Source organism: Ambystoma mexicanum, chromosome 6p (genome assembly GCF_040938575.1).
Source record: "Ambystoma mexicanum isolate Mex_15411 chromosome 6p, UKY_AmexF1_1, whole genome shotgun sequence".
Taxonomy (NCBI): Eukaryota; Metazoa; Chordata; class Amphibia; order Caudata; family Ambystomatidae; genus Ambystoma; species Ambystoma mexicanum.
Genome location: NC_090935.1, coordinates 505204883 through 505232302, shown reverse-complemented (window position 1 = coordinate 505232302; position 27420 = coordinate 505204883). Strand labels below are relative to the sequence as shown.

Here is a 27420-nt window from a genome sequence, read left to right as displayed (position 1 = left end):
GGTTTACAGGGTATTCAGTGGGATTAAGGGGTCTGGGGTGGATAGTGCAGTCAGAGGGCATTGGGTGCGCTAGGTTTCAGGGTGAGGGAATGTGGGAACAGCCCCCCATTCTGTGTACAGACAGGAGGGAGGTGAACTAGGGAGGGGTTTATGGGGGATGAAACCCCCCCATTCACGAAGACAGCAGGAAAGGGAGGACAGTAGGGGGAGGGAAGACAGCGTATTTGAGCTCAGGGGATTCTATAGTGGGACCACAGGAGAGGGTTTCGGAGGGCAGAATTGGGTGGGTGCGTCCAGATATCATTTGGTCAAATCACATAGAGCCGACTTCATAAGTCCATCGCCCTCCTGGGAGCTCGGTGGGCACTTGCTCTCTTCTCCCTTCCTTGTCACACATTGGCTGGCTAGGCAGGTGGAGGTTCACAGCTTTTTAATGTAAGTGATATGTCCAGGAACTCCCAGGGAACGGGGATGTTCTCGCAATAGGTGGAATCTGCGGCACCCTCTCCATCTTGGACGGCGGTTGGATCACAGATCCCTTCGCTACCTCTCCTCGCCCCTTTCCTGTTCACTCACCCACTTAGCTGGACAGGAACAAGCACAGAGGCTCCAGTGGAGGGCTGCAGTGTCCAGGGTGGCCCCAGTGCATGAGAATGGCTCCCTAAAGGGCAGTGGATGCTGTAGTCTGAGCCCGCCTCAGCAGCAGTTCTGACCTCATAGACTGTTATGTGCTCAGACCTGCGGAATTAGCACAATGGAGGAAGGTTACAAACAGGTCGCTTGATGATTATTTGTTCGTATTTACAATCTGGCTGTAGAAAGTATAGGGTACAGTAATCCAGTGGTTATCCTCACTCTCTCATCCCCAAACGACTTACATAGAACTTTCACAGGGGTCACTCTCCCGGGGTTCCTGCATCGCTCATTGGCATCCCTCATTAAGGCTATACACTGAAGCACAGCATGAAAGATCTGTGAGAGATCACCACTCTAATTCTAGGGGAATGGCTTATATGTGCTTGCTTTAAGGTGCTCTAGCGTCTTAGATTCACCGTTGGAGAAGGCAGTCACACTTCCATTGGGTTCTTTCTCCCGCTTAGTGGACAATGCCCTGCTTCTTAAGATCACAGTGCCTGCAGCATATTTCGACAATAAGTATCCCGAAGTCTGATATATAATGTGCTAATGTATTTACTAAAATAAAAGGTTAACAAAAGTGATAATGGAGCTTGTCTCAACTGATTAAAGGCAATGTATCGTTTTCAGGGCCTCGCAAACGAAAACCATCCAGTATAGAGCCTCTGCTGTATCCATGACTAGTCATTTCCCTGACAAGTAAGTGTGGGTTCAGAGTCCCTGAAGAAAGCCTACAATTACCAATGCTGAAACATGTTGGAACCACTGTTAAGTTCAAAATGAAGTACAGGTGACCATGAAAAGTACTGAACAACTAAATAAACTATATGGGATCAGGTCTCTATGTCTTTTGAGAATACCATTCTATATTATCGGCCTCACCTTTGGTGACATTCGTGCACATTTTGCTTTAGTCTTTGCTGAATAACTTTTCAGTCTTTGCTTCCTGATTCTACAAAATTCTTCTGAGGGATTTAAAAGAAATGCCAGGCTTTGCATGTGCACACATGCTCAACATAGGGTGGATGATTAGCCTGAAATTGCCATGCACGTAGTGTTAGCGGATATTTTCTCCTGCCGACAGGCTGCACACACACACACAAGAGTGTTGCCTGATGATGACAGCAGGCAATGTGGCAGTGAGCGGGAAAGGCTGAATAAGTACTGCCAGGACACAATATAAGTGGCAACACCAATGATGGCCGTGTAGACTTCAATAAGTTACCCAATGAAAAGAGCGATTAATCGATAGGCCCGTGATCCTTCAGGGGCTGTGCATCAGTGTGAACCCTGAGAAAATGGGCCTATCAGAAAGGGCGTTCTGGACACCACTGTCACGAAAGACTACTTAACGGAAGTGAAGAAAGGAAAGCAGAGATGGCATCATTGATTAACTGAAATGCCAGTGAAATGATAGGAGAGTGAAAGGGGGAACATGGGCAAGAACTCTCATCTGTCAAAAAAGCTGTTTCAATCTGTGCTAGCGCTCAGAATCTGTGCTGTTGTGCTTTTCTCACACCCATGCAGGGGATATTCTCTGCATTCCTTGTGAACTGTTCACCTTCTCGCGATAATGGCTTAAACGTGACACCTGAACAGTTATCACGTTTACAACATCGACACAAAACTATCGAAGGAAACTGATGAATCACCAGAAATTCCATGAGAGACGTCTGTAAGAATCTGGAAATTAAGCGGAGGCATGATGTCCATCAAATGTGTCCGACGCCTTGTTATTTCCAGCGATTTCCCAAACACACATTCCTTTCCTCCAACTATCGCCACACAACATGCCGTATAGCTGGTCAGATAGCACAGTGAGTCAAGTGGTCGCCCCAGTGGCTGTGCGCAGCCGGATGTGGCAGGTTCGAATCCTGGCAGGGTCCACTCAGTCTTGCATCCTTCTGAGGTCGATAAATTGAGTACCACTCTGTGGGATAATAATGTCGTCTGTGTAGCGCTATACAAAGAAATGCATTAATACCATGTATACCCCGTCCCCACTGATTACATTGTAGGCAACAGCCATGGCAGATCAGCCTTTGTGTTTCATATTTTCTGCTGTTCAAAATGTTTGACATGTGTTCTGCATCTCCACTGATCAGGATATCCTGATTTTGAGACAATCTTGAGCTGGGCGGTGTGGTAATAATGCAGTGGTAAAAGCATTACCGCAAACTATGAGCGGGGCAGAAAGTTGGAGGATTCTCCTCCAGCTTTGAGCTGGAGGTAAATCCACAACCTTTTCTACCCATTTTCGGTGCAATTATCGGTGGCACAATTACCACCACAGTAATTGTGCCAAAAATGCCCCATTGAGTCATATGGACTCCAAAAAATGCTTACTGCCGGACCAATTGGTGGTAACAGCAATTGCATTAGGCGGTATTCTTGCAGATTTACCGCTGGGATATCACCCAACTCAGGATGCGGCCACCCACAATCTTTGCATAATCCTTTGCACAGGTCATTCATTGCTGGGTAGTCTTGCAGCTGCGCCGCTTTGCAATGGCATATGCACATTGATCAAGAGCATTTACTATCACATTCTTTGCTCGTGAATCACTTTGTGCAGTGTCATCTATGTACATTCTGGCTGCTGCAAACCTCTCACTGGACCTTTGTCACGCTCGATTTCACTGTTTGTGTTCTGACGTCTCCTGCTGCATCCCTCCCCTCCGTCAGCGATATACCTATCTAGAATGGCCCCACGCCTCAATTCCTCCAGAGCTACTCTAGCCTGCGCTGGATTTGAAACCATTATTCATTTGCATGGTGGGTCTTGCAGGCTCATGCTTAAAGCGGCAGAAGCACAATGATATATCCCAAATATCAAACATGCAAACTGATGTTGGGTAACGTGCTATGACCCTTTAACGCTGCCAGGGTCGGACTGGGACAAGAAATAGGCCCAGTCACCCAAAGAAAAGTGGCCCACTCATCGCCTCAAAAAAGTGGCCCACCCCTCGCCTCACGACCGTTGACCTCTGATGACATCACCGGACGTGATGTCATTTGACTCCAGCCCAAAGTGACATCCCGGGCAGTGATGAAACACGTTCTTTCACCCCTTGACAAAACAGCAAGTGGCATCAAATAGCATTGGTCCTAAGTACACTAAATTACTGTGAATCCAAGCAGACGTCCAAGGCCAAATCATATGTTATTGTATAGCACTTACGCGTAAGCTCTTTTTTATAGAACCAATATGCATACAATATCAGCCAACCTGTGTTGATACTCATTTATCGACCTAAGAAGGATGAAAGGCTTTTTGTAAAAAAAAGAAATGTGGGAAAAAGAATCGACCCAGGCATGGCCAGAAACTGGCCCCCAGTCCCCAGGGACGATTTTGGCCCGGCCGAGGGGCCAATCCGACCCTGAATGCTGCTTCTCGGGACATGGGGCCAGTTGACGACTCTTGTTTTTGTAACTCTGGAGACCGCCCCTGGATGGTAGCGATGCATGGTATAAGTCAACATAACATAACTCTGACATAGTGTACCAAGAAATTTCAACTGCATATATTAGGTTTTGAAAGGGTCAGTGTGTCATGGAACCTGGCAATTTTACATGAACAAATAAACATATAGTGACAAACTACCAATAAATCATGGCCTCATTCCATTGGCAATATAGTCCAAGCGGCAGTCTGCAAGTAACTATGAGATTTTGCTTCTGAGCTTACCCAGATCTGCAGTTTGATCCTTTTTTCATTCTTGTAAACAGTTTTTACTTTGAAGTCAATTCCAACTGTGCTGACGAAGGCAGACGTAAAGGAGTCGTCGGCGTATCGGAACAAGAAGGAGGTCTTGCCCACGCTGCTGTTCCCGATGATGAGCAATTTGAACATGTAGTCGAAGTTCTGGTCGGACGTGTCCTTCTGTCCGTACCTGGTGTCTTGGGTGGCTGCCATCTGAAAGCGAAGAGCGAGAGGATTAGCAGAGGTCCTTCACCAGGATCCTGTGCACTGACACACTCGGGCGGGGTCTGGAAGCACTAATCAAGATATGTTCATTTTGATTAGTAACAAAAAAACACAGCAAGGATCTAATCTTGTTGTTATTTATTTTAGACCAGATGATGCATTACCATGGAAACCAGAAGAGAGAAGAGCATGGGGTCACTGCTTAATTAGACAAGTGTTATGAGAAAGGTTCTAAAGAGGATTTTATCACAGTGGGATTTAAAAGCAGCTCTTGCAACTGCCAAGAGAATAGCACATATGTGTCTGTTTGTTTGGATGAAAGCAGGAAGCGGGATCTGATTCCACAAGAGTCATCAAGAAAAACCTCCATAATTCTTGGCCGCAGGCCACGGAGATCCAACCACATGCACAACAACAATGCTAAAATGTGAGTGGCCACCTTCATCTCCACAAGTTCCACGCTGCAAATTAGCAACCGAGGCTGCCAGCTGCTGCTTTGCCAAAATTCATTCTGTATATTGCATGAAATTCTTCATAAAGTCATTCCTCGCTCCCCTCAACATTCAAAACATCAGATCGTCAAAAAAACTGGAAAACACCCTGGACACAGACAGCCAACTGGGAAGCAAAAGAGGCCCTGGAAATAATTTTCAAAGTGGCCCCATAATACACATTTTCAGCAAGCCCAACCCTTTTCCTATGGGAAGATTTGAAAATACCACACAAAAGAGGCCCAGGGTGCAGAGGCCCACTGGGAAATCTCCAGAGTTCCCTATGGGCCAGTCCATCCCTGAGCCAATGCGTTGGTATTGATGGAAAAATTATGGCCGGATTCACCACGAAATTTAAAAACCAGGCGCAATGTATGGCTGTGGCAAATAACACAGAATCCCACTTGCTCGCTGAGCACTCACCATATCTCCACAATTGCTCCTGAAACAGCACCGCGTTTTGCAAAGAGTGCATTCTCCAGGAGCTACTTCTTGACAAGGCACTTCCTCATGGAGAAGTGGAGTGTGAAAATATGAAATGAAACATGCAGTGGGAAAAATGGTGTCACATATCGGGCAAGTGAAACATTAACAGGAAAGATTGTTAAATAAAGCAAATATTTCTTTCCGGCTGATTTGCTGCAGTTCGAAAAGTGCCTTAAAACACCCTGCACCAGAGGAAAGACGGAAAAAGGAACCACAGATGTTGTCCATCTTTGTGTAGCACCCGGTTCTAGATGGGCGTACAGGCTTTCCCAGTGGCTGGCAAAGTCTACCCTCCTGCATATCCAAATTGGGGGAAATTGGAGGTCCATCCACTGGAGCCTGCGCGTCCAGTCACACGGGGCGTAATGCTCAGACATTTGCCTCCGTAACCTTTCTTGTGGACCAGGCACACACTGCACGTACACAATCTGCAGACTTTTGGGAGCATACATTCTTCAGCACACAAAGCAACATCTTAGTGACTCAGGGCCAAAGTGCTTAGCCCCGCGGAAAACCAAACCCATCATAAAGGCACATCAGGCAAAGTTTCCAAACAGCACTTGAAATGACCTGATCTAATGGCGCCCCTCTATTATGCTCCCAGAGATAAAAGGGGCCCATCGAGAGCACAGAGGCGTGCATGGGAAACGGAGTTAGGAAATCATTGGGCTTCTTCAAAGCTCTGGTTCTGTCCGAGGTTTCAATTTATCATGGAATGATTGCACGTGTGGACTTTGTACAGTACGCCCTGACTCCCTGAAAGAGTTCTTGCAAAAAACAAATCACCTTGAACGAAATAAGCAATAACTAATGCTCTGAATCATCTACATGTGACGTCACCTACACCAGGGGATTTACTTGACTATACAACAGAAGCCATAGGTCTGAGGAGGGGCGCAGTAGGAAACTATAGAGAATATGTAACTGTCCCGATAGAGAATAACAATGCACACCAGGCAGCATCTACTAGCTGAATTCAGCATCTGTACGGTTGTTTGATGCTCTAAGGGCTAACCTGCTGTAACTAAGAAGGAGAAAGATACTGATTGCAGAGGATGTCAACTTAGCCTTCAACCCACACTTGGACAGGTCAGTTTTAAAGAAAGTAACTAATCACGGGTGATAAGGTAAGTTAATTTCCATGGACTTCATCACTATATCAGTGGCCATAATGTGAGAGATACACATGTCATTGCACATGTTATCCCCACGTGCATCATACTGTTTGTTGGTTTGTTTTACTACTTGTATTGCGCACCAGACACAAGGGTATCAGGACGCACAGCATAAGAACGTTTACAGCTTGGTTACATAACAAAGCGGTACAGTACATAAGATTGGTATAAGATGTAGAAACATAACAAACAGTGCGAATAACAGAGAGTAACTAGTAATTACATACAATACATAAGTGCACATAGTCATAGATGTCAAATACAGTATACAGTAGTGGTCAAAATAGGTGACCAATAATCGCATAATTAGCATAGGTGCATGATGTCGGGAACAGGCCTAGAAGTCTGAGTCTTTGAGCCATTTTATTAAATTTTGGCAGAACTTAGGGTAAGATTGGTCTGCTCTTAATGCAGGGGGCAAGGAGTTCCAGACTTGGGCAGCCTTAACTGGGAAGCTATTGCCCCCGACTCTTGAGAGCTTGAATTTTGTCACTAGGAGACAGTTGGCATTGGATAGTCTGGTGGTTCTGGTCGAGACATTTCTGGTCGAGTCTTTGTGTCAAGTAACAAGGTGCCGCGTTGTTCAGGCATTTGTAAGTAAGTGAGGCAACTTTTAGTTTAATTTTGTCTTGTGTCGAAAGCCAATTATTAGCTCTTCTTGTGTCAGATATATGATATCTCCTCGAAGTACCCAATGCTGCTCTGAGGGCATTGTTGTGGAGGAGTTGGATTTTCTTGATAGTTTGTTTGTTAGCCCCTATGTATAGCATGCTGCAATAGTCTAATTTAGACAAGATGAGTGCCCTAGCCAGGGTAATACAACTGTTATTAGACAGAAAGGGTTTACCTGCTCTAATCAATTTACTTTTATACGCCATGGCCGAGGCCATGGCATTGACCTCCTTGTTGAGGGAGAGGGTGGAGTCCAGGTAGATACCCAGAGTTTTCACCACCTTTGCAACAGTTATAATATTGTTGTCGATGTTAAAGGTGGAGTATTTGGGACTCCGTTTTTTGAGGGATGAGGTTGTGCCTAGGATAATTATCTCAGTCTTATCATTCAGGCATAGTCCGGGGGTAGCCATCCATGCCTGGATGATGAGGTACACCCTATTGACCAAGGCCAAATCCTTGTCATAATCACCAGTACATGGTAGGAGGATCTGAGTATCATCTGCATAGTTAGTGTAGGTGGTTCCAAGATGACCCAGGTCATCAAAAAGGGTCTTTGAGAAGATATTATATAGGGTAGGTGAGACACATGATCCCTGCAGCACTCTACAGGTGATAGGGACAGGGTCTGCAGCTGCAGTAGGAGAGAAGACTCTCATGGTCCGATTACTAAGAAAGGATTGTATCCAGGTTACGGCTTCTTTTGAAAAGTGAGCAGCCGTGTCCAAATGACTGCATAGTACCCCGTGGTCCAAAAGGTTGAATGCACCTGATAGGTCCAGGAGGAAGAGGAGGGCTGATTTCCCTTTATCCCTAAGTTCATCAATCTGGGCCTTAAGATCTATTAAAGCTGTTTCCGTCCCATGCTGGGTTTCTGAAACTAGATTGACATGGTCCTAGTAAGAGGTTAGATTCCAAATGTTTTTGAATTTGTGAGTATGCCATTTTATCAATAATTTTCAAAAGGAAAGGCACTGTAGTAATCGGGCGATAATTTGTAGGTATAGCCGGGTCAAGGGTCTGTTTTTTAAGTAATGGGAGTGCCCAAGATTCTTTGAGGTTGGAAGGGATAATACCTGATGAGAATGAGGCATTAATGAGTTTCGTAATGAAAGGGGCGAGGTCTCTAGCTGCATCCTTTATGAGTTGTGCAGGGCATTGATCACCCTGGCAGTTAGAGGGTTTCAGTAATAGAATCATTTTTTCGGTTTCAATTATGGTAACTTTGGAGAACTTAAAGCGGAGCGAGTCTGCAGTGTTGTTGGGAGGTACGTGATTGATAGTGGTAGTGGAAGTGTTACTTACAGAGGCTTTTTTTGGCAATTTTAGATTGTAAAGTAGTAATTTTATTCGCTAGTGCTTGCTGTATATTATCACACCAGAGTTCATCTTTTATACAGTTGTCCGGCACTGGGATGGGGGCTTCAATCTCTTTCAGAATGACAAAGAGCTCTGTCATGCTAGATTTGGATTGTGAAATTCTAGAATTATAAATTTCACGTTTAGCTAGAAGTATTTAACTTGTGTAGAGGGCCGTTATAGTCTTAAGGTTCATCTTATTTTCCCCAAATGGTAGAGATCTCCAGGTAGTTTCACAGAGTCTTTTTTTAACACGTAATGTTTTCAGCTGTGGTGTGTACCATGAGTTGAGTCTTTGGTTTGCTTTGTCTCAATTTAAATGGTGCTATTGCATCTAGTGATGTGAACATAATTTGGTTATATTCCTTGACCAAAGCGTCTGGCCCTAGGTTTTCAGGGAGTGCATTGAGAGTAAGGAGAATAAGTGGGAGTAAATTGTCGTAGGTAATGTTCTTTTTGTTCCTTGGCAGAATGGATGGGGCTAGAGAAATGGGCATGGACAAAGGTTTATCAGTCTTTAATGAGAAGGATACTAGGTGGTGGTCTGTCCAGATATGAGGAGATATGGATGATATTAAGGCATTGCAGTTGTAATCTGCTAACCAGTCAAGTGTTCTTTCTTTATTGTGCGTAGGAAGAAGCACTCTCTGAGTAAGGTCTAGTTCAGTTAGAGTATTGGCCACTCTAGAGGCAGATGAATCTTTAGGAGCATTGAATCCTAAGTTTACATCGCCGAGGAATAGGACTTGAGAAGTGTTTTTTTAGGTTGTTGTAAAGGATGTTAGATATATCTTCCTCAAATGTTCCGATGTGGCTTGGAGGTCTGTAAATCAGATGGATTGTAAAAGTCTTGGAGTTGTTAATAGTGAGTTTTGCTGTGAGATGCTCACATGATTTAATGTTAAGGGGGGCGCTAGTCTAAAAGGGAGAGTAGATTTAGCAATGAGGGCAATGCCTCCTCCGTGTGCTTCATTTCTGTTGGATCTTAAAATAGTGTATCAATTAGGGATAGCCAGTGAAAGGACTGGGCCTGCAGCGGCATGTAGCCAAGATTCGGTGATCAACAAAAAGTCGAGATGTTCTGTCTGGATAATGTCAGATATCTCTGATGTGTGTGCAACCAGCGAACAAGCGTTTATTAGGGCACCCTTAAGGTTTGGAGTGGGGGCAGCTAAAGTTGGTGAGGCGTTGGTACTTTGGGTCTTAGAAGACGTGTGATTGAATGACGCATAAGCGTGCAAAGATTTGTGTGGGCATTTTTCTTTGTAGTTGGGAGTTTCAGAGTATGAGTTCTTATTCCTTCTGTTTGGGATGGTAAGAGTTCCAGCTGGAGGTTCAAATAGTTTGGTTAACCTTGCGCAGAGTCTTTCATTTCTGGTAGTAGTGTTACAAGGTTGGGATTGGTATCTTAAAGGTTGCTGAAGTACCCAGGAAGATTTATCTGACAATTGACTGTGAGTCAAGTTAATATTATGAGTAAAGGCCATTCTAAAGAAGGGAGTGGTATTGTAGGTGGGAGCTAGGAAGGTTAAGTGTATATAAGCTATAGCAGTTAATATAATACAGGAGAGCAGAAGGCTCCTTAATGTACGCATTTTAGGTCTGGGAACTAGGAGGGTTGTAATCCAAGGGACTCAAAAGTTAGGGCTTACTGTAGCGGAGTTTTGAGTAATACTCAATAACATATTGATTTCATCCTTAGGTGAAAAGGGATCCTAGAGCAGGAGATTCCAGAAATTACATATTAGAGAAATTGCAAGATCTGACCATCTGGCTGTGGGCCAAAAATGGATGTAGGTGACTACGGGGATCAAAAAGGTGACTGGAAATTTATCTCTGTGACTGCAGTAGAATAAACCATCTGAAGGGGAAGAAGTCTGACATTTTATGAAAGGTAATAGTTTGTCTATATTATTCACACTCTTGGGTTCGTATAAAGTGACAATCAAAGGAAAAATAGTTCAAAAACAAAAATAGCATACATGATATCGAAGCAGTGAAAAGAGTCTCAAATTATAAGAACAAACATTTGCAGAAATGCAACTTTAGAGGGATCTAGTGAGAATGCAACAAGCTAAAGGAAAACCAGCTGCAACAATTTATAGTAAGGTGAGAAAAACATTGCTTTGTACTCAACAACATTATGCGGAATACAGAGAGCCAGGATCCAATCTCCAATTCGGATATTAAGACATCTTTTTAGGTTTGCTATGAAAAGTTATATATTGCGCTATATACACAAAGCCTGTTTTTCAAGGAAGAGCTCCCTTTTTGTTGGCTTGTTGCAAGCACAATGAACTTTAGAAGAGAGTGACACCACAGACTTATCAATAAACAGAGAATAGATTGTGCAGGCTATTAGTTCAATAAAGATCGTTAAATCCCTCCATCTCAAAGGGTTCATCACTACAGAATACTTTTCATGGTTTGTTGGTGTTCATGCACCACTTCTTTCAGGTGCAATGATTCTTTCCTGAATGCAATCTGTCCTCATTTCATTGATGCCTAAACCTGTCAAGGATTGTTTGCACAGTGTGAATTGCAGATACATCTCTCTGCTCTGAGTAAATGGTAAAATGTTCGGAAAGAATTTCACCTTCCCTAGGGAGATGGTAATGCATGAGTTACTCTACACCCTCCCAGACGGTTTTATAAAAGGACACAATGGAACCAATAAATGCAACAATTATTAGACTGCTATCAGGATGTAATAGGAAAGAAGAGATCTAAGCAGTTTTGTCCATTTACCTGGAGAAGACATTTCATAGCTATAGTCATAGCTTTATGGAATATACTTTAAAGAGTTTTGGTTTTGGTACAAGGCTTAGGGTGCTAATATACATGTATACATGAGCTTCACTGCCCACTAATTGTATCACATTTAAATGAATTGTCGGTTCTATGTGAAATTACCTTTTTTAAAAGATCGAAAGTGAAAAAGACCAATTTGACCGATTTTCTTTTGATCGGAAAGCCATCATTGTAAAGGTCTTTTTTTCTTGAGACCTTTAAAATTATGTTTTGCCTTTGTAAAAAAAAAATATCCGGGCGGTTTCACTCTCCGAGCAACCCATTGTTCTTCCCCACCACCCACTCCGACCGCTACTGCAGGATTTCTGTGCCAGCCCCCGACCCCCTAAACCAAAACACACACATACAACACACACATCAAATAAACTAAAGAGGAAACGTACCTGGTCCCCCTCAACCTACCAGCACTCATCGCCTCCCCTGTCTCGACCCACCACCTCATTCCCGCAATCACCTCCTTCCCCCACGGCTTCACCCTTCCTGAAACCCCTCTCCCTCGATTTCTCATCAACTGCAACTGAAACTCCTAACCGCCCACAGGCCACCCTCAAATCACCCGATCCAAACCCGATCTTCCTAAAACACGCCGCCACCCAATCCCGCCCAAAGCCCGCCAATTTTTCTGCTCGCCCACTATTCCCATCGAGCATCACCCAGCCTACCCCTCTCCCTCATCAGTCTCCACTCTCCCCGCCACCTCCCCTTCCGCTCCAGCTCCGAGACCAACTTCACCTGCTGATGTGAACTGCATTCTATTTAATGCCCGATCCGTAGCAAAAAACGGACACTCCATCTTTGACCTCATCGCCTCTGACAAACCAGACCTAGTCTTCATCACCGAAACTTGGTTCTCTGACGAATTCGCCCTAATCACTAATGAAGCCTTCCCCCCTGACTACTCCCTCATCTCACTGAACCGTCCCTCCAGAGGAGGGGGAGTAGCATTCGTCTTCAAGTCTCTCTTCCACGCCTTAATCATCGACAACCAACCTTCCATTCCTTCCCGCAAATCTCTCCTTGTTAAACTATCCCTCTCCCCGTCGCTCTCACACAGCTTCCTAATAATCTACAGGCCCCCTGGCTACGATAGAGAATTTGCAAACAACCTCTGCGACACTATTGCCACCCTTCAACTAAACCACCCCAACCTCACACTTCTTGGAGAATTCAACATATGGCTCGACATTCCCTCCAACCCTATGACACACTCTCTGGTTGACGGTTTAGACGCAATTAACCTCCAACCCCACATAAATGGCCCGGCTCACTATAAAGGACACACTCTTGATGCCATCTTCAGCTCCAACACCCAGATTCACTTAAACCCACCCACCCCCATCATCTGGTCTGATCACTTCATTCTCTCGTTCGCCATTAGCTCACCCAACCCCCCTCCCTTACTTGAATCCGAACCTGCGAATCTACGCAAATGCTGGAAAAAACGAATTATCGTCCCGGACCAAGCCGATGCGCTCCTCCAATCTCCACCACCCTCCTGCCAACTCAATAAACAACTAACCCCTGATGCCTTTGACTCATGGCTCAACGCATCTCTTATGCGGCTCACTCCCCCTTGCAAGCCCTCAAAGCGTCGTGGCCTCTTTCCCAAATGGTTCACTCCCGAGTTGAAGACTACTAAACAACTATATAAATACCTAGAACGCAAATGGCAGAAAGACAAAACCCAGGAGAGCAGGGCCACCTTGGCCCGACACCTTTATCAGTACAAGGCCGAAATCCGGAAAGCAAAAAAAGCCCACTACAACTCCCAAATCCTAAACTGCAAAAACCCGAGCAAAGAACTCCACAAAATCATCTCTAAATTCACCAACCCGGCCTGCAACACAACCGTCCCGACCCCCTCACAATCACTATGTGACTCACTCTCCCTCCACTTTTACACCACAGCTCTCTAAAGAACAAATTCTCTAGCCACCAAAGTAGCTCTCCTACACCCACCAGCCAATACTCCCCCCAATCCGACCTGCCGACCAGCTGCAACCACTACACAACCAACGTTTGAATCCTTTAGTCCAATATCACCAGAACAATTTCTCAAACTTCTATCTGCCTGCAAAGCATCTGGCTCTCCCCTAGACCCTTGCCCAGCCACAACCCTGAAAGAAATTTTCACTTCAACCTGCGTAGGAGAACACGCAAGATCCATCATAAATGCCTCCCTTTCCTCCGGTATCTTTCCCGACGCATTCAAAACAGTTAATGTCAAACCTCTAATTAAAAAACCTTCCCTCGACCCTCTCGAGCCCAAAAACTACCGCCCCATCTCAAACACCAGGTTCCATGTCAAACTCATTGACCGAACCGCCTACTCCCAACTAAATGCCTATGTCGAAGCCAACAATTGCCTAGACCTCGCAAACCAGGTTTCATAGCCCGTCACGGAACTGAAACCACCCTAACCTCAATCTGGGACGACTTTAAGATGACAGCAGACTCAGCGGGATGTGCAGCACTAATCTTTCTAGACCTATCCGCCACCTTTGACACAATCAATCACTCAATCCTCCTTGACCGCCTCCACTCCCTAGGAATTTGTGGAACCGCTCTTACATGGATAGCTTCATTCCTCAAAGATAGGCACCAAATAACGATACTCTCCACCTATACCTCCCAAGCCCGACCGATTGACACGGGAATCCCACAAGGAGCATGCCTATCCGCCCTCCTGTTCAATCTCTGCCTGATCACCCTCCCACCAATAATTCGTTCACACAACATCCTGTGTTACAACTACGCGATGACACTCCACTAATTCTAAAACTCCTGAACTCGAAACCCAACTCCCGACCGACCTGGCATCCTGCCTCATTGACAAAGAACTCTGGATGACCCAAAGCCACCTTTTATTAAACCCCTCCAAAACGGAAATCATGGTTTGCGGCAACACCAAACTTCTTCCGCACCCACTACCCTGGCCACCCGCCATGGGCAACTCACCGACCCCCTCCAACTCAGTGAAAAATCTTGGATGCACCCTTGACTCTGACCTAACACTCTCGCGCCAAGTCAACAATGTCTCAAAGTCCTGCCACTACCACCTTAAAACCCTTATGCGCATCTTTCCATATCTCTCATTTCCCAACAGACTCTCCGTGGTCCAATCAATCGTTATATCAAGACTAGACTACGCAAACCCCCTATACCTTGGAATCCACTCCTACCAACTGAATAAACTCCAAAGAGCACAAAAACGCAGCGGCCAAAATGCTACTTGTGCTCGGTCCAAGAGACCACGTCTCCCCAGCCCTTAAAGGCATGGTCTAGTAAAAAATGTTATTGTCCCTACGGGTCGGCCATGTTTTTTTAAGCCTAAGTGGCTCGATTTTAGAAAACTTTCCTATGGACCTTACCCGAGTTTTCGTCCATTAAACGCACGCGAAAACAAGCACCAGGGAGCCGCCATTTTCTGATAATCCTATCTTTTCCCCGATCGCCCTGGCTGACCTGCTTTTGCGGCACTAAATCAATTCCCCCGCCCCTTGACATTATCAAAACATTCATATTCCCCGCCTCTCCCCGTGACGTTACTGTGCTGCATAGGCAAACGCGCCCAGTCGTCTTCTGCGCAACTCCACACAGAACCCGGAAACCAACACAGATCAACTCACAACACAGCGCGCCACAATTCGGAATATGAAACTGTACTTTAAAATGAAACAGCAACACGGTACATTTGGTAAAGTACATTTATTTGACATTAAATGTTTAGAGAATATTCAGCAATTGACATATGAACTCCGGAAGCCATTTATTTTCTTTTATCTGTATCTGCAATAACTGTTCCGTTTTATCTTGAGTCACGCGCTGTTCCTTTATGGTACACAGGGTGTTCATTTTCGTAAAAAGAATCACTTTGGAAGCACGGTGAACCGCAAGGCTGTTCCATCAACTAGGCACTAGTCCAGCCTGAAGGTTGATATGTTGCTTCTAGCCACTAGTACAGCGTAAGGGCACGTGGGCCCTTAGCGATCGTCCCATAATATGGTGATCATGCTCCAGTTGTTGACACGAAGCTGCAGGTGTCTGCTGAAGAATCCATCCGCCGGTGTCTCAAACAGATGGCAGTGGCAGTAAGGGATCAAATACCTGTTATGAAAACAAAAAAAATGATAATTAGTCTCGCTAGCCGAACTTCATTAATATTACTCATTTTATTTATTAAGGCCGTTCAGAAACTATTTGCTTGCAAGGGTAGTTCAATGGAGTATGTTCATCTCTAAAATCAATTCGAAAAGTAACAAGATAAATCGAGGCCAACACACAATGATAAACGACAGTCTACATGCGTGAGGAATGATATGATATATGATATGGCATTTGTAACCCGCCTATACTCAAGTGTTTCTAGGCGTGACGAGGCAGGTGGGGAACAAGGGCAGACAGACAATGATCCTACTAGGCCAGGTGTCTTTCTGATCGCGCATGGGGATGGGCTGTACAAGGTTAGTTGAATACAAATTAAATAATAGGGCCAGCTGGTGGCAAGTGCAAGGTAAATGCCGGGAGAAGGGGCTGAAGGATACAGAGACAGTCCCGTAGTGCAGGGAAAAGTGGCTGGGCCAAGGAGCGAGATCGGTGAGACCAGTGGACCTGCATGCCCATGTGCCCACTACGAACAGTTTTACTTGCTTTTCCTAGCTCTTCATTCATTCATTTATTCATGCATCCATTCATTAAATCTTCATTCCGGTATAAAAGCGTGTAAAGATTTACATTATATTTGAAATTTCCATTGTGTCTCTTCGTAATGCAGTCTGTAAAATGGACCGTGCTCTTGACAATGATTTTTCGTATACTGATCTAAAACTGAAACTCGGTCTAGTTTCTGAATTTTCTGCCTTATCGTCTCTTACGTTATTGCGCACTCCCTTCAAATGTAGTTCTTTCGGCATGGTCCCTGTCTCAAGGTCAAAAAACAATAGACCCTTATACTTCCAGTGCGACTTGTGGGCCTCATCTGGGCGCTGTCCTTCGCATTCTTTATTTGCAACATCACGTAGTATAGGCATCTATGAGAACTTGAAGTTTAGAATCCGTCTATGTAGTGCGCCTCAATGTGCAAATGCGAACTGGCTTCTCTCCCAAATGCCACGGCCCGCTTGGCTGGCGCGTTCTAAGTGCCCCAATTTTGTCCCCGTTGTCTGCGAGCTTTGCAGCCCAAATTGAGACAGTTAATTTTTGGCGGAAGGTCAGGGAAAGTATAAAGTACCACAGGAGTTGAGATAAAAGTGAGATTTATTGTTTGTTTGTTTGTTTTATTATTTGCAATACGCAAGACTCCCCTCCGTTAACAGTGCGCAGCATTTACATTTACATGAGAAAAATATATACATACACATATGTGAGGTGAATAGAGAGAATTCAAAGATGACACCCAGCTTGTTCGCCACCCATGATGGTGAAGGTAGGGGTTAGGTTTACAGGTACACTGTACAATAACATTTATTTACAAAAAGACAATCGTGTTGCAATTATTTAAACCGGGATTTGTACTTCACAATCAGCTGTGCATCGGGTGGGCATGGCACAGTCGCAATGTTCGGTGGCAATGGATCACTGCTCTGCACAGAAACGTCCAAAATTCCATATCTGTGCTTCTCTAACACAGCAACAATAAGGCCTTTCACAAAGTCGAACTGCATTTCATCATAGACTGGTTTGATCACCCATTGCTTACTTCGTTTTGAAAACAGCTTAGTGTAGCGAGGCATCCTTACTTTACCCATAGTCCTAGATTGTTCACGCCCGACATTGCTGTTATGGGCCAAGACCGCTAGTAGAGTGCAATGTTTCATGCCCCGAAAGCTAAAATTCAAGCGCTTTGGCCTGTACTTTAGGCACATATTGTGGAACACCTCCAAATCTCCTCTGTGACAGAATTCTGTCAGTCCTCTCAAATCTCTTGATAGAGTGTTGTCAAAAACAATCTTCTCAATGGCTTTGTGTGTCAGTGAAGATGGAATCAACCACTTCTTCTTCCGTGCCTCATCTGGGGACAAAGGGCCATGTTCACATTGGTGGAAATGTTCATTTGCTGTCCAGCGGTGAACGTTGGTACAGTGGTGCATCAGTGACCGCCATTTTTCAAGTAGTATTTCCACTGACCCCTCACAAGTTTTTGAGCTCCACCAAAGATGGTTGGTGATAGAATTTGACCACTGCAAAATACTTTCAAAACCTTTTTTTTCCCTGCAGCCGAGATTTTCTTATTGATTGATTTAGCAAGATGCCATACGTCAAACTGATGTTTAATATGTGGGAACTGCTCTCTGATTGTCTTGGCAATTGAAACGTGTCTATCCGTGGCTATGAGGTCGATGTGCATTCCCCTCGATTGTAGATATTCCACTGATGTTAGCTGCACGACCACCGAACTCACAATTTTCTTACTATTCATGTCCTGAAAGTGGTAGGTGCAGTACTTGGCAGAAAATCCAGGGCTGTCGCACTGTCCATCGCCGGCTAGCCTGAATCGTTTGCCTTCGAATGTACTTGCTAGAGACAATTGTTCAATTTTCCAAGCATCACTAATGGCCGGAAACAGATAATCACGTTGGTATGTGTAGTACAGCGCTTTAGAAATGAAATGGAGTCCCACAAACTGAAAGAAAGCCTCTAACTTTCTAAAACTGGAGCCACTAAAAAGTGATGCAGCTGCACACAGTAGATTGCCTGCTGGCAGTTTCCCCAGCATTGGTTGTGCAGACCATGAGAACCTATGATTTAATCTACAGGCGGCATTTATTTTGACGTTACTGCCTTTTATTTGATGAGTCACATTAATCAATGGCTTCCCACATACTTTCCCTCTAATGGAATGCACACATTTCAGCATACTTATAATTTCCATCAAACTGTCGAATACAATGTATTTGCTCTCTTTCATTAGACTGTCATCCTGCGTCAACGTTGTTTCGGCCTTTGACGTTGTGGCGATTTCAACACATTGGAAAGTAATATCGCTGATATCAAGTTCTGATGCGTCTATGGATGCTGCGGCTGGTTCATTCACTGTCATTTCAACATCTATTACATCAACATTGATGGGAGAACACAACAATGTCGACAGGTTTTTTGGTGGCAAATTTTTGGCGGGTGTAGATTGTGTAAATTGATCTGCAACTACTTCAGAGCTATCTTCAATACATTCAATAACATCTTCTTGTGGTGGTGCGGTCGCACTGTAGCTATGGTCCAATGCAACTTTGCTGTAGTCTCCAAACACAATTAATTCATGTTCTGGCCATTGGACATGAGCATCTCGAGCCTGAACACGCCTTGCCTCAATTAATAGTTCCTCCATAGTGTACACAGTCTGGCAAGCCACATCTCTCATTCGCTTCACTGTCTGTGTGTGTATAGTTCCGACACCCACGGGTAACTGGAAGAGAGATTGGAAAAGGGATGTTCAGTTTAAACACAAGATGGAGTGTAGTAGAATTGACTGGAAAAAACATAAAATAGTCCCCAGCACGAACATTTTTTTAAAGTTATGAACTGTTTGTAACTAACCTTTTTTTTGTTTTTTTTTCTTTGCAACTTTTTTGACTCGACCTTCAACATCTGCACGCGGTAGCTCCGATTCCTTTGCGCATGTCCTCCCTTCCTCTTGCGCTGCAACGACTATATTTTCTGTATCCGCATAGACAGCACGGAATGAGGCTCCATCGTCTCCCTGAAACATAGTACTTTCATTACTATGTATCAAAACATTGTTAGCATAAAACACACGTGAGGACGAACACACAGGTACATCTCAATAGCCAAATACGATTTAAACATTGTGTGCAACAATCAAACGACAAGTATTCGACCAGTGATGATCTATTTCGATGGAACTGTCAGTATCCATACCTCTGGCTCTGCATGGACTGCCATGAATGGTTGTATTGGAGAGGAGGCATCCGCATCTCCCTGAAACACAGTACTTGCATTAGTATGCTTTTCAATATTGGAAACACAACACACACTTGGGGTCGACGGCACAGGTACATATAAAGAGATAACCGCAAATGATGCATTGTCCAAAAGAATCAAGGAAAATCCAAATATGATCACATTTCATCGACTTATTTCAACGATTCCTTTACATCTGCATCATCTAAATGAGATGTTGTGATTGTGGTGGAAGCTCCGTCGTCTCCCTGAAACACAGTACTTGCGTTAATAGGGAAGAAAGTATAGCAAATGGAATCACGTTATATGATCACGCATGATGGAGCTGTCATTATCCATACCTCGTGCTGCTGAAGAATATCTATGGATGTTGCAAATGTAGTGCGCACTTCCGAAAGCTGTTGCGCCGATTCGTATACTTGAATGTCAGGCTCTGCATCAAGTGCAGGGGTTGACGCTCCATCAACTGCCTGAAACATAGTACTTGCATTAGTGAGGTTTACAATTGTGAAAACATAACCCACACCTGGGGTCGACAGCATAGGTACATATCAACAGCTAACCACGAATGAAACATTGTGTAGAACAATCAAACAACAAGAATTCCAGCTCTGATGATAATGCTCGATGGAGCTGTCAGTATCCATACCTCCTGATGTTGAAAAACATCTAGAAATGTTGTAGATGTGGCGGACGCTTCAGCATCTCCCTGAAAGACAGTACTTGCATTAGTATGGATAACACTAATTATAACTGAAAACAAACACAAGTGGACGATAACTAAGGTGTATATCAATTGGAAAGCAGTAACCAAACCTTCGGTAAAATAATTACACAATAGAATAAAACTATTACGTGACATGCATAAAACAAGTATGTAGCGGATTAGCCTAGTAAGATTACCTGATACGCGCTAGAAGTGGTTGATAACTGCGACCACGTCAAGGATGTAGAATGTTCTTGCTTCAGATTCAAGGGATAGTCAAGAAGTTGTAAAGGTCAATTAATGATTGATAATGAAATGCCAATATTAAAAATAGCCATGTAAGCCGACAGAATACTTGAAAAATGCTCAATACAGCACAGTTCCCTGTCCCCATATATATATACATTGCGTTTGTGGGTTATGAAATCGAAAAAGAACATATTGAGAAATGTCATTATTCAAAAAACTATACACTCATATCAATATCGAAATTATTACAAGGGATAGAACGCCTACAATATCAATTAATCCACTCGGCTACACACTACCGCAAGGCCGAAAGCTAAATCCGGACACTTGACTCACCGGTGGCGGAATGTGGATGAATAGAGTGGGAATAGCGTTTTCACGCAATTTCCGTGTCGTTTGCCGTTTATTCTTCTTTGTTACCCAAGAAGTTGTGTACATGTCAAAGGAAAAGTGCCGGCTGCAGATGCGGTATCGATCACCCCTCTTGTCCTCTAAGACTTGTTGGACTCTACTTTCCAGCTCATCCAGTGGATATCCACAATGTCTGACCCATTCTCTTATTCGATCAACAGTTTTCGGGAATACATGCATTGTAGTTCCTTCAGATTTCGAATGGGTCTTCGAAGGTCAACCGCTAATCGAACAGGCAGGCATTGTTGATAAATCTGAAAAGTAAATATCAACATTATTATACAATCTTCAAGAATAAAGATTTGATACAAAAGTAAATGAATCATACAATGATCAATGCAAGGTTTGTTTCAGTCGCAGGAACTATACCAGTTATGTGCTGCTTAGTATTTGCATAAGTTGCAGAAATGTATAATTGATGTGACGGAAATCTGAACATGTGACTCGTCCCTTGGATGTTCTGTCTTGCACGAGAAGGAAACATGCTTACATTATAGACTGGACCCCCGAAGGATGCAATTCAATGACAATAGACACAGATGAAAATAAATAGATCTATTTATAGCATAGCAATGGAAACTCAAGTCAATACCAATGAGACCAATGAACATAGCACTATTGTGTACTCTACTCGAAAATAGATAGAAATTTAAAAATCTGCGAAATATGACCAGGATACATGGCCTTACCTTGACCAACAAACAGTTGGATTCAACAAGCAGAGCAGTATGTTGCGGGAGAATAGGTGGATGGCCACAGGTAGCGCACTGATGGGTATGCTCGAAGCGGTCGCAGAAGTTCACTGATAGCACGACGACGAGCAGATTAGCATAGATCTCAGTGGTTCCCAGGTAGCACGTTCAGGAGTTGACTTGCAAAGCACAAAGATGTTCTCATGAGACATATCGAGTGGTTTTTAAAGTATTAGAAACTGGGGTGTGTTTGTGAATGAATGACGTATGTATGTCGTGGTATTAGGGGGGCGGCCTGCTTGAAGGGGAGGACTGCCTGGAGACACGGGGTCTGAGGAGGCCATGTGACCGATGGCCCCTTGGCAGGGGACACCTTTTGAAGTGTACATGTAGTTTGGCACCTTGGCCGTTTGCGCCCGTCACAGCCCCCCATGCCAGCGCGAATCCACCGGCGCGAACCGCCTTTGATACAGGTGGGTGGGATGGATGGCCCTGGGGCATGCAGATAAGGCACAGGAAGACTGCTGAATGGAGACACACTTATGTGGATTGCAGGGGGGCGGCCTGCCTCAGGGGAGGCCTGCCTGGAGACACGGGGTCTGAGGAGGCCATGTGAACAATGGCCCCTTGGCGTGGGACACCTTTTGAAGTGTACATGTAGTTTGGCACCTTGGCCGTTTGCGCCCGTCACAGCCCCCCATGCCAGCGCGCATCCACCGGCGCGAACCGCCTTTGATACAGGGGGGTGGGATGGATGGCCCTGGGGCGTGCAGATAAGGCACAGGAAGACTGCTGAATGGAGACACACTTATGTGGATTGCAGGGGGGCGGCCTGCCTCAGGGGAGGCCTGCCTGGAGACACGGGGTCTGAGGAGACCATGTGAACAATGGCCCCTTGGCGTGGGACACCTTTTGAAGTGTACATGTAGTTTGGCACCTTGGCCGTTTGCGCCCGTCACAGCCCCCCATGCCAGCGCGCATCCACCGGCGCGAACCGCCTTTATATCAATATACAGTATATCGCCTTTATATCAATGATAGTATATCGTTGCTTATCAATAACAAATGCCACATACCGGAGAATCTTGTGAGCACAGACCCACACTTCAACCGGTGTATTATAGTGGTCAAGACTGTATAATCGAATGGTAAATGTTTGTATAGATATATGTGTGACTTTTATAGAGACATAACCTACTGAAAGACTTTGAACAAGTGTGTTTTAGTGCATGCATTATCGATAATATGTTATATTAGCTTAGATAGCTAGTGACCACCCTGCTTCACAGCAACCAGACCTTCACCCATTCGGAGCACAGATGTCTGACGTCCATCCTTGAATGGAGACACACTTGATTAATTTAAAAAATCGAGACAAACGTTGTTAAAATATATGTGGTGTTTTATTTTGTATCTTATTTTCATGACACAAAAATACAAGACTTTAAAGATTATACAGGTCAGGTTGCAGCACAGCGAGAGAAAATCCCCTGTACTGACCGCTGTCACTCGGGAACGTTTCTCTAATGGCACGAACGGCACAGGCGGGTATCACTCTTCGAACGCGGTGTCCAAGCCACCATGTAAAGGAACGATAGGCCACCAGCCTGTACCACCTGTGAAAAGGAATGAAACAAACTGTTTTTAAATGACCAAGATAAGTTTAATAAACGTTTGTTGTCAATGACAATTCTTGTAACTAATGGCATTTTACACGGACAAATGCTATCTAGACAATGCACACTATTCAACGACTTACATGCGTTACAATGATATGTAGATGTAATTTTGGATATAGTAGAAGACCATGAAATAGGAGTGGCATGACAAGCAGAGTATACTTACTCGTTACTCGTTCGTGCATAAGCACCATCATTATTCTCAACACGGCCCGTGTGAGGCAGGCTGCCCTGAAGTCTGGCAGCTCGGTGATGCATTGCGGTCGTGGCTCGCCTTCCGAAATGTAGGCCAGGCATCCCGAGTTTTCTCGGCAGCAGCAGTTCTCGTTCTCAGTTGGCATTAGCTCGCACCGATTGCATGTGCACCAGGTGGAGACGCCGTCCATTCGACTAGGCCCAGGCTCTTCATCTGTTGATTCGTCCTGCCAACTGCCGTCCGAATCCCCATCGTTTTCGCGTGCTTCCCTTTCCAGTAGTTCCTCCTTGGTATACTCGGGCTCGTACATGTAGGGCATTATTGTAGCCATTGTGTGTTAAACAAACTAAAATAATGTATAGCGGTGGTACTGGTATCTGTTCACACGGGCTACAAGCGGCGAAGGTAGCTGACCAGAGAACTGAAACAAGTCACAGAATACTCAAAGTAACACAGAGAGAGGAATGGAATCGAAAATCGGCTGCTGTGTGTTGTGAAACGGTCTGTTTATACTTATTGAGGAGAGTGGCGTCCTGCCATTTCCATGGCGACACGTCATTAGCTGAAGCGCAGCAAATGTTGACAGGAGACGTGCTTTGGCGTTGGGAAATGGGCGGTACGAGTCTGCTGATGACAGGCTCAGGGGCGGGGGAATTGATTTAGTGCCGCAAAAGCAGGTCAGCCAGGGCGATCGGGGAAAAGATAGGATTATCAGAAAATGGCGGCTCCCTGGTGCTTGTTTTCACGTGCGTTTAATGGACGAAAACTCGGGTAAGGTCCATAGGAAAGTTTTCTAAAATCGAGCCACTTAGGCTTAAAAAAACATGGCCAACCCGTAGGGACCATAACATTTTTTACTAGACCATGCCTTTAAGACACTGCACTGGCTTCCTGTAGCCCGTAGGGTGGCTTTCAAATCCTTATGCCTCTCCCATCGAGCACTGCATAAAACTGGACCTCAATATCTTCAAGACAAACTAAAACCTTATCATCCCACTCGCACCCTAAGATCAAGCTCAGCCAGTCTCCTAGTGATTCCTAAGACAAACTCAGCCAGGCTAGGTGGATCATCATTCTCAGCCTTGGCCCCAACCCTGTGGAACTTGCTCCCACCCCACATCCGACTAACTTAAGATTTAGCGTCCTTCCGCAAACTACTGAAAACCTGGCTCTTCCCCTAAAACCAACCGGTTTTCCAAACTAACAGCATCACAATGAAACTGACCCAACAAACTACCTGATGCAAGAAATTGACAGCTAATAAACTCGAATGTAAAATAGAAAGACAAACAGAACTAAACGAGTAAGGTTGATCAAAACAGTGAAGTGGATAATATGAATAAATCATTGGGTAAGTAAGGAGATCTAAACTGCTGAAATGGACATAATGAATAAGGGAGAACTAAGTGAATGGCGTGGATGAAATAGTTAGAATGGATGAAACATATAGAACTTCGAACTGATGAATGCACTGAGTGGAAGAGTGCATGAGTGGAAGATGAGTGTGTAGAGTGGTTAGGTGTGTAGAACTGACAAGCGTGTAGAGCCGATGATTGCGTAAATACAGAGAAGCGAATAGAATGCAGGATTGCATAGAACTGATGACAATACAGAACGGACGAACGTTTGGACCGGATGAGTGTGCAGAACGGATGAGTGTGCAGAACGGATGAGTGCGCAGAGCGGATGAGTGCGCAGAGCAGATGAGTGTGCAGAGCGGATGAGGGCGCAGAGCGGATGAGGATGCAGAGCGGATGAGTGTGTAAGCCGATGAGTGTGGAGAGCGGATGAGTGTGGAGAGCAGATTAGTGTGGAGAGTGGATGAGTGTGGAGTGCGGAGGAGTGAGTGGAGCGGATTAGTGTGTGGGAGTGGCTGAATGTGTAGAGCGGATGAGTACATAGAGCGGATGAGTATGTAGAGCAGATGAGTAGCATGTTGACCCGATGAGTGTGAGGACTGGACGACTGTGTAGATTAGGATGAGTGTGTAGATTTGGACGAATATGTAGATTTGGACGAGTGTGTAGAGCGGATGAGTGTGTAGAGCGGATGAGTGTCTAGAGCAGATGAGTGTGTGGAGCGGATGAGTGTGTAGAGCAGATGAGTATGTGGAGCGGATAAATACGTAGAGCGGATGAGTACGTAGAGCGGATGAGTACGTAGAGCGGATGAGTATGTACAGCGGATGAGTAGCATGTTGACCCGATGAGTGTGACGACCGGACGACTGTGTAGATTAGGATGAGTGTGTAGATATGGATGAGTGTGTATATTTGGACAAATATGTAGATTTGGATGAGTGTGGAGAGCGGATGAATATGTGGTGAGGATGAGTATGTGGAGCGGATGAGTATGTGCAACGGATGAGTATGTGGAGCGGATGAGTGTGTAGAGCGGATGAGTATGTGGAGCGTGTGAGTGTGTAAAGCAGGTGAGAGTGTAGAGCGGGTGAGTGTGTAGAGCGGATGAGTGTGTAGAGCGGATGAGTGTGTTGAGCGGATGAGTGTGTAGAGGGGATGAGTGTGTAGAGGGGATGAGTGTGTAGAGCAGATGAGTATGTAGAGCGGATGAGTAGGTAGACCGGAGGAGTACGTAGATCGGATGAGTACGTAGAGCGGATGAGTATGTAGAGCAGATGAGTAGCATGTTGACCCGATGAGTGTGAGGACCGGACGACTGTGTAGATTAGGATGAGTGTGTAGATATGGATGAGTATGTAAATTTGGACGAATATGTAGATTTGGACGAGTGTGTAGAGCGGGTGAGTGTGTAGAGCAGATGAATGTGAAGAGCAGATGAGTGTATAGAGCGGATGAGTGTGTAGAGCGGATGAGTGTGTAGAGGGGATGAGTGTGTAGAGCAGATGAGTGTGTAGAGCGGATGCGTAGGTAGAGCGGATGAGTAGGTAGAGCGCATGAGTGGGTAGAGCGGATGAGTACGTAGACCGGAGGAGTGCGTAGAGCGGATGAGTGCGTAGAGCGGATGAGTACGTAGAGCGGATGAGTACGTGGAGCGGATGAGTACATGGAGCGGATGAGTACGTAGACTGGATGAGTGTATAGACAGGATGAGTGTGTAGACAGGATGGGCGTGTAGACAGGATGGGCATGTAGACTGGATGAGCGTGTAGATTAGATGAGCGTGTAGATTAGATGAGCATGTAGATTGGATGAGCGTGTAGATTGGATGAGCGTGTAGACTGGATGAGCGTGTAGACTGGATGAGCGTGTAGATTGGATGAACATATAGATTGGATGAGCGTGTAGATTGGATGAGTGTGTAGACTGGATGAGCGTACAGAGTGGATGAGTGTACAGAGCGGATGAGTGAAACGTCTGATCTCAAACGCCTCAAAGCTACTACACGAATTCCGTACCAGCTGCACACATACCTGGTGCGCGCACACACTTTTGGACTCTCTACTCTCTCTACTGACACGAACTTCGGTTCCCAAGGGCGTTCAACCTACCTGCGCCTTCAGACCATACCAATGGTATATAAGGCGCTATATGAATGCAAAATAACATAACATCAACACACACGCACGCACACACACTAACCTGTTCTCTTCGCCCTCCACTTTATTGGACAACTGGTCTGGCTTCAAGGGAAGTAGGATGGAGGAATAACCACCAGCTTCTTCATATCTGTGAACTAGGACCTGGCAGACCACCATGGAACCGCCAGAATCAGGCTGCACGGTTCATGGACAGGAATTTCTGAGTAACCCTGTGACTGAGTGGGGAAGGGTGACATGGTATATAGGGATGGGCCCTCCAAGGATATGTCAAGACATCTTTCAGAGAACCCCAATGTGAAGCAGACTGTGGGACCTTGGAATTCTGTGGAGAACTAAAGGCATCCATCAGAGAAGTTTCCCACTGCACAAAAACATCCGGACCCACCACAGAACAGAATTCCCATTCATGAATGATTGCCTCCACCATACTGACAGTGTCCGCTTCCTGATTACAATCCGAAGAAGATGGTTCACCTAAATCAGAAGGTCTTAT

General features: G+C 45.0%; 1 protein-coding gene across 3 annotated transcripts in view; it reads right to left on the bottom strand.

Annotated features, from left to right (window-relative positions):
• Positions 1-27420, bottom strand: part of RAB3C (RAB3C, member RAS oncogene family) — an 829967-nt gene that overhangs the window by 685162 nt on the left and 117385 nt on the right. For all 3 annotated transcript variants that reach the window (XM_069627320.1, XM_069627319.1, XM_069627321.1), the window contains exon 2: positions 4325-4552. In XM_069627320.1, the coding sequence (XP_069483421.1) occupies positions 4325-4552 (228 nt within the window). The remainder of the gene's footprint in view (positions 1-4324; positions 4553-27420) is intronic.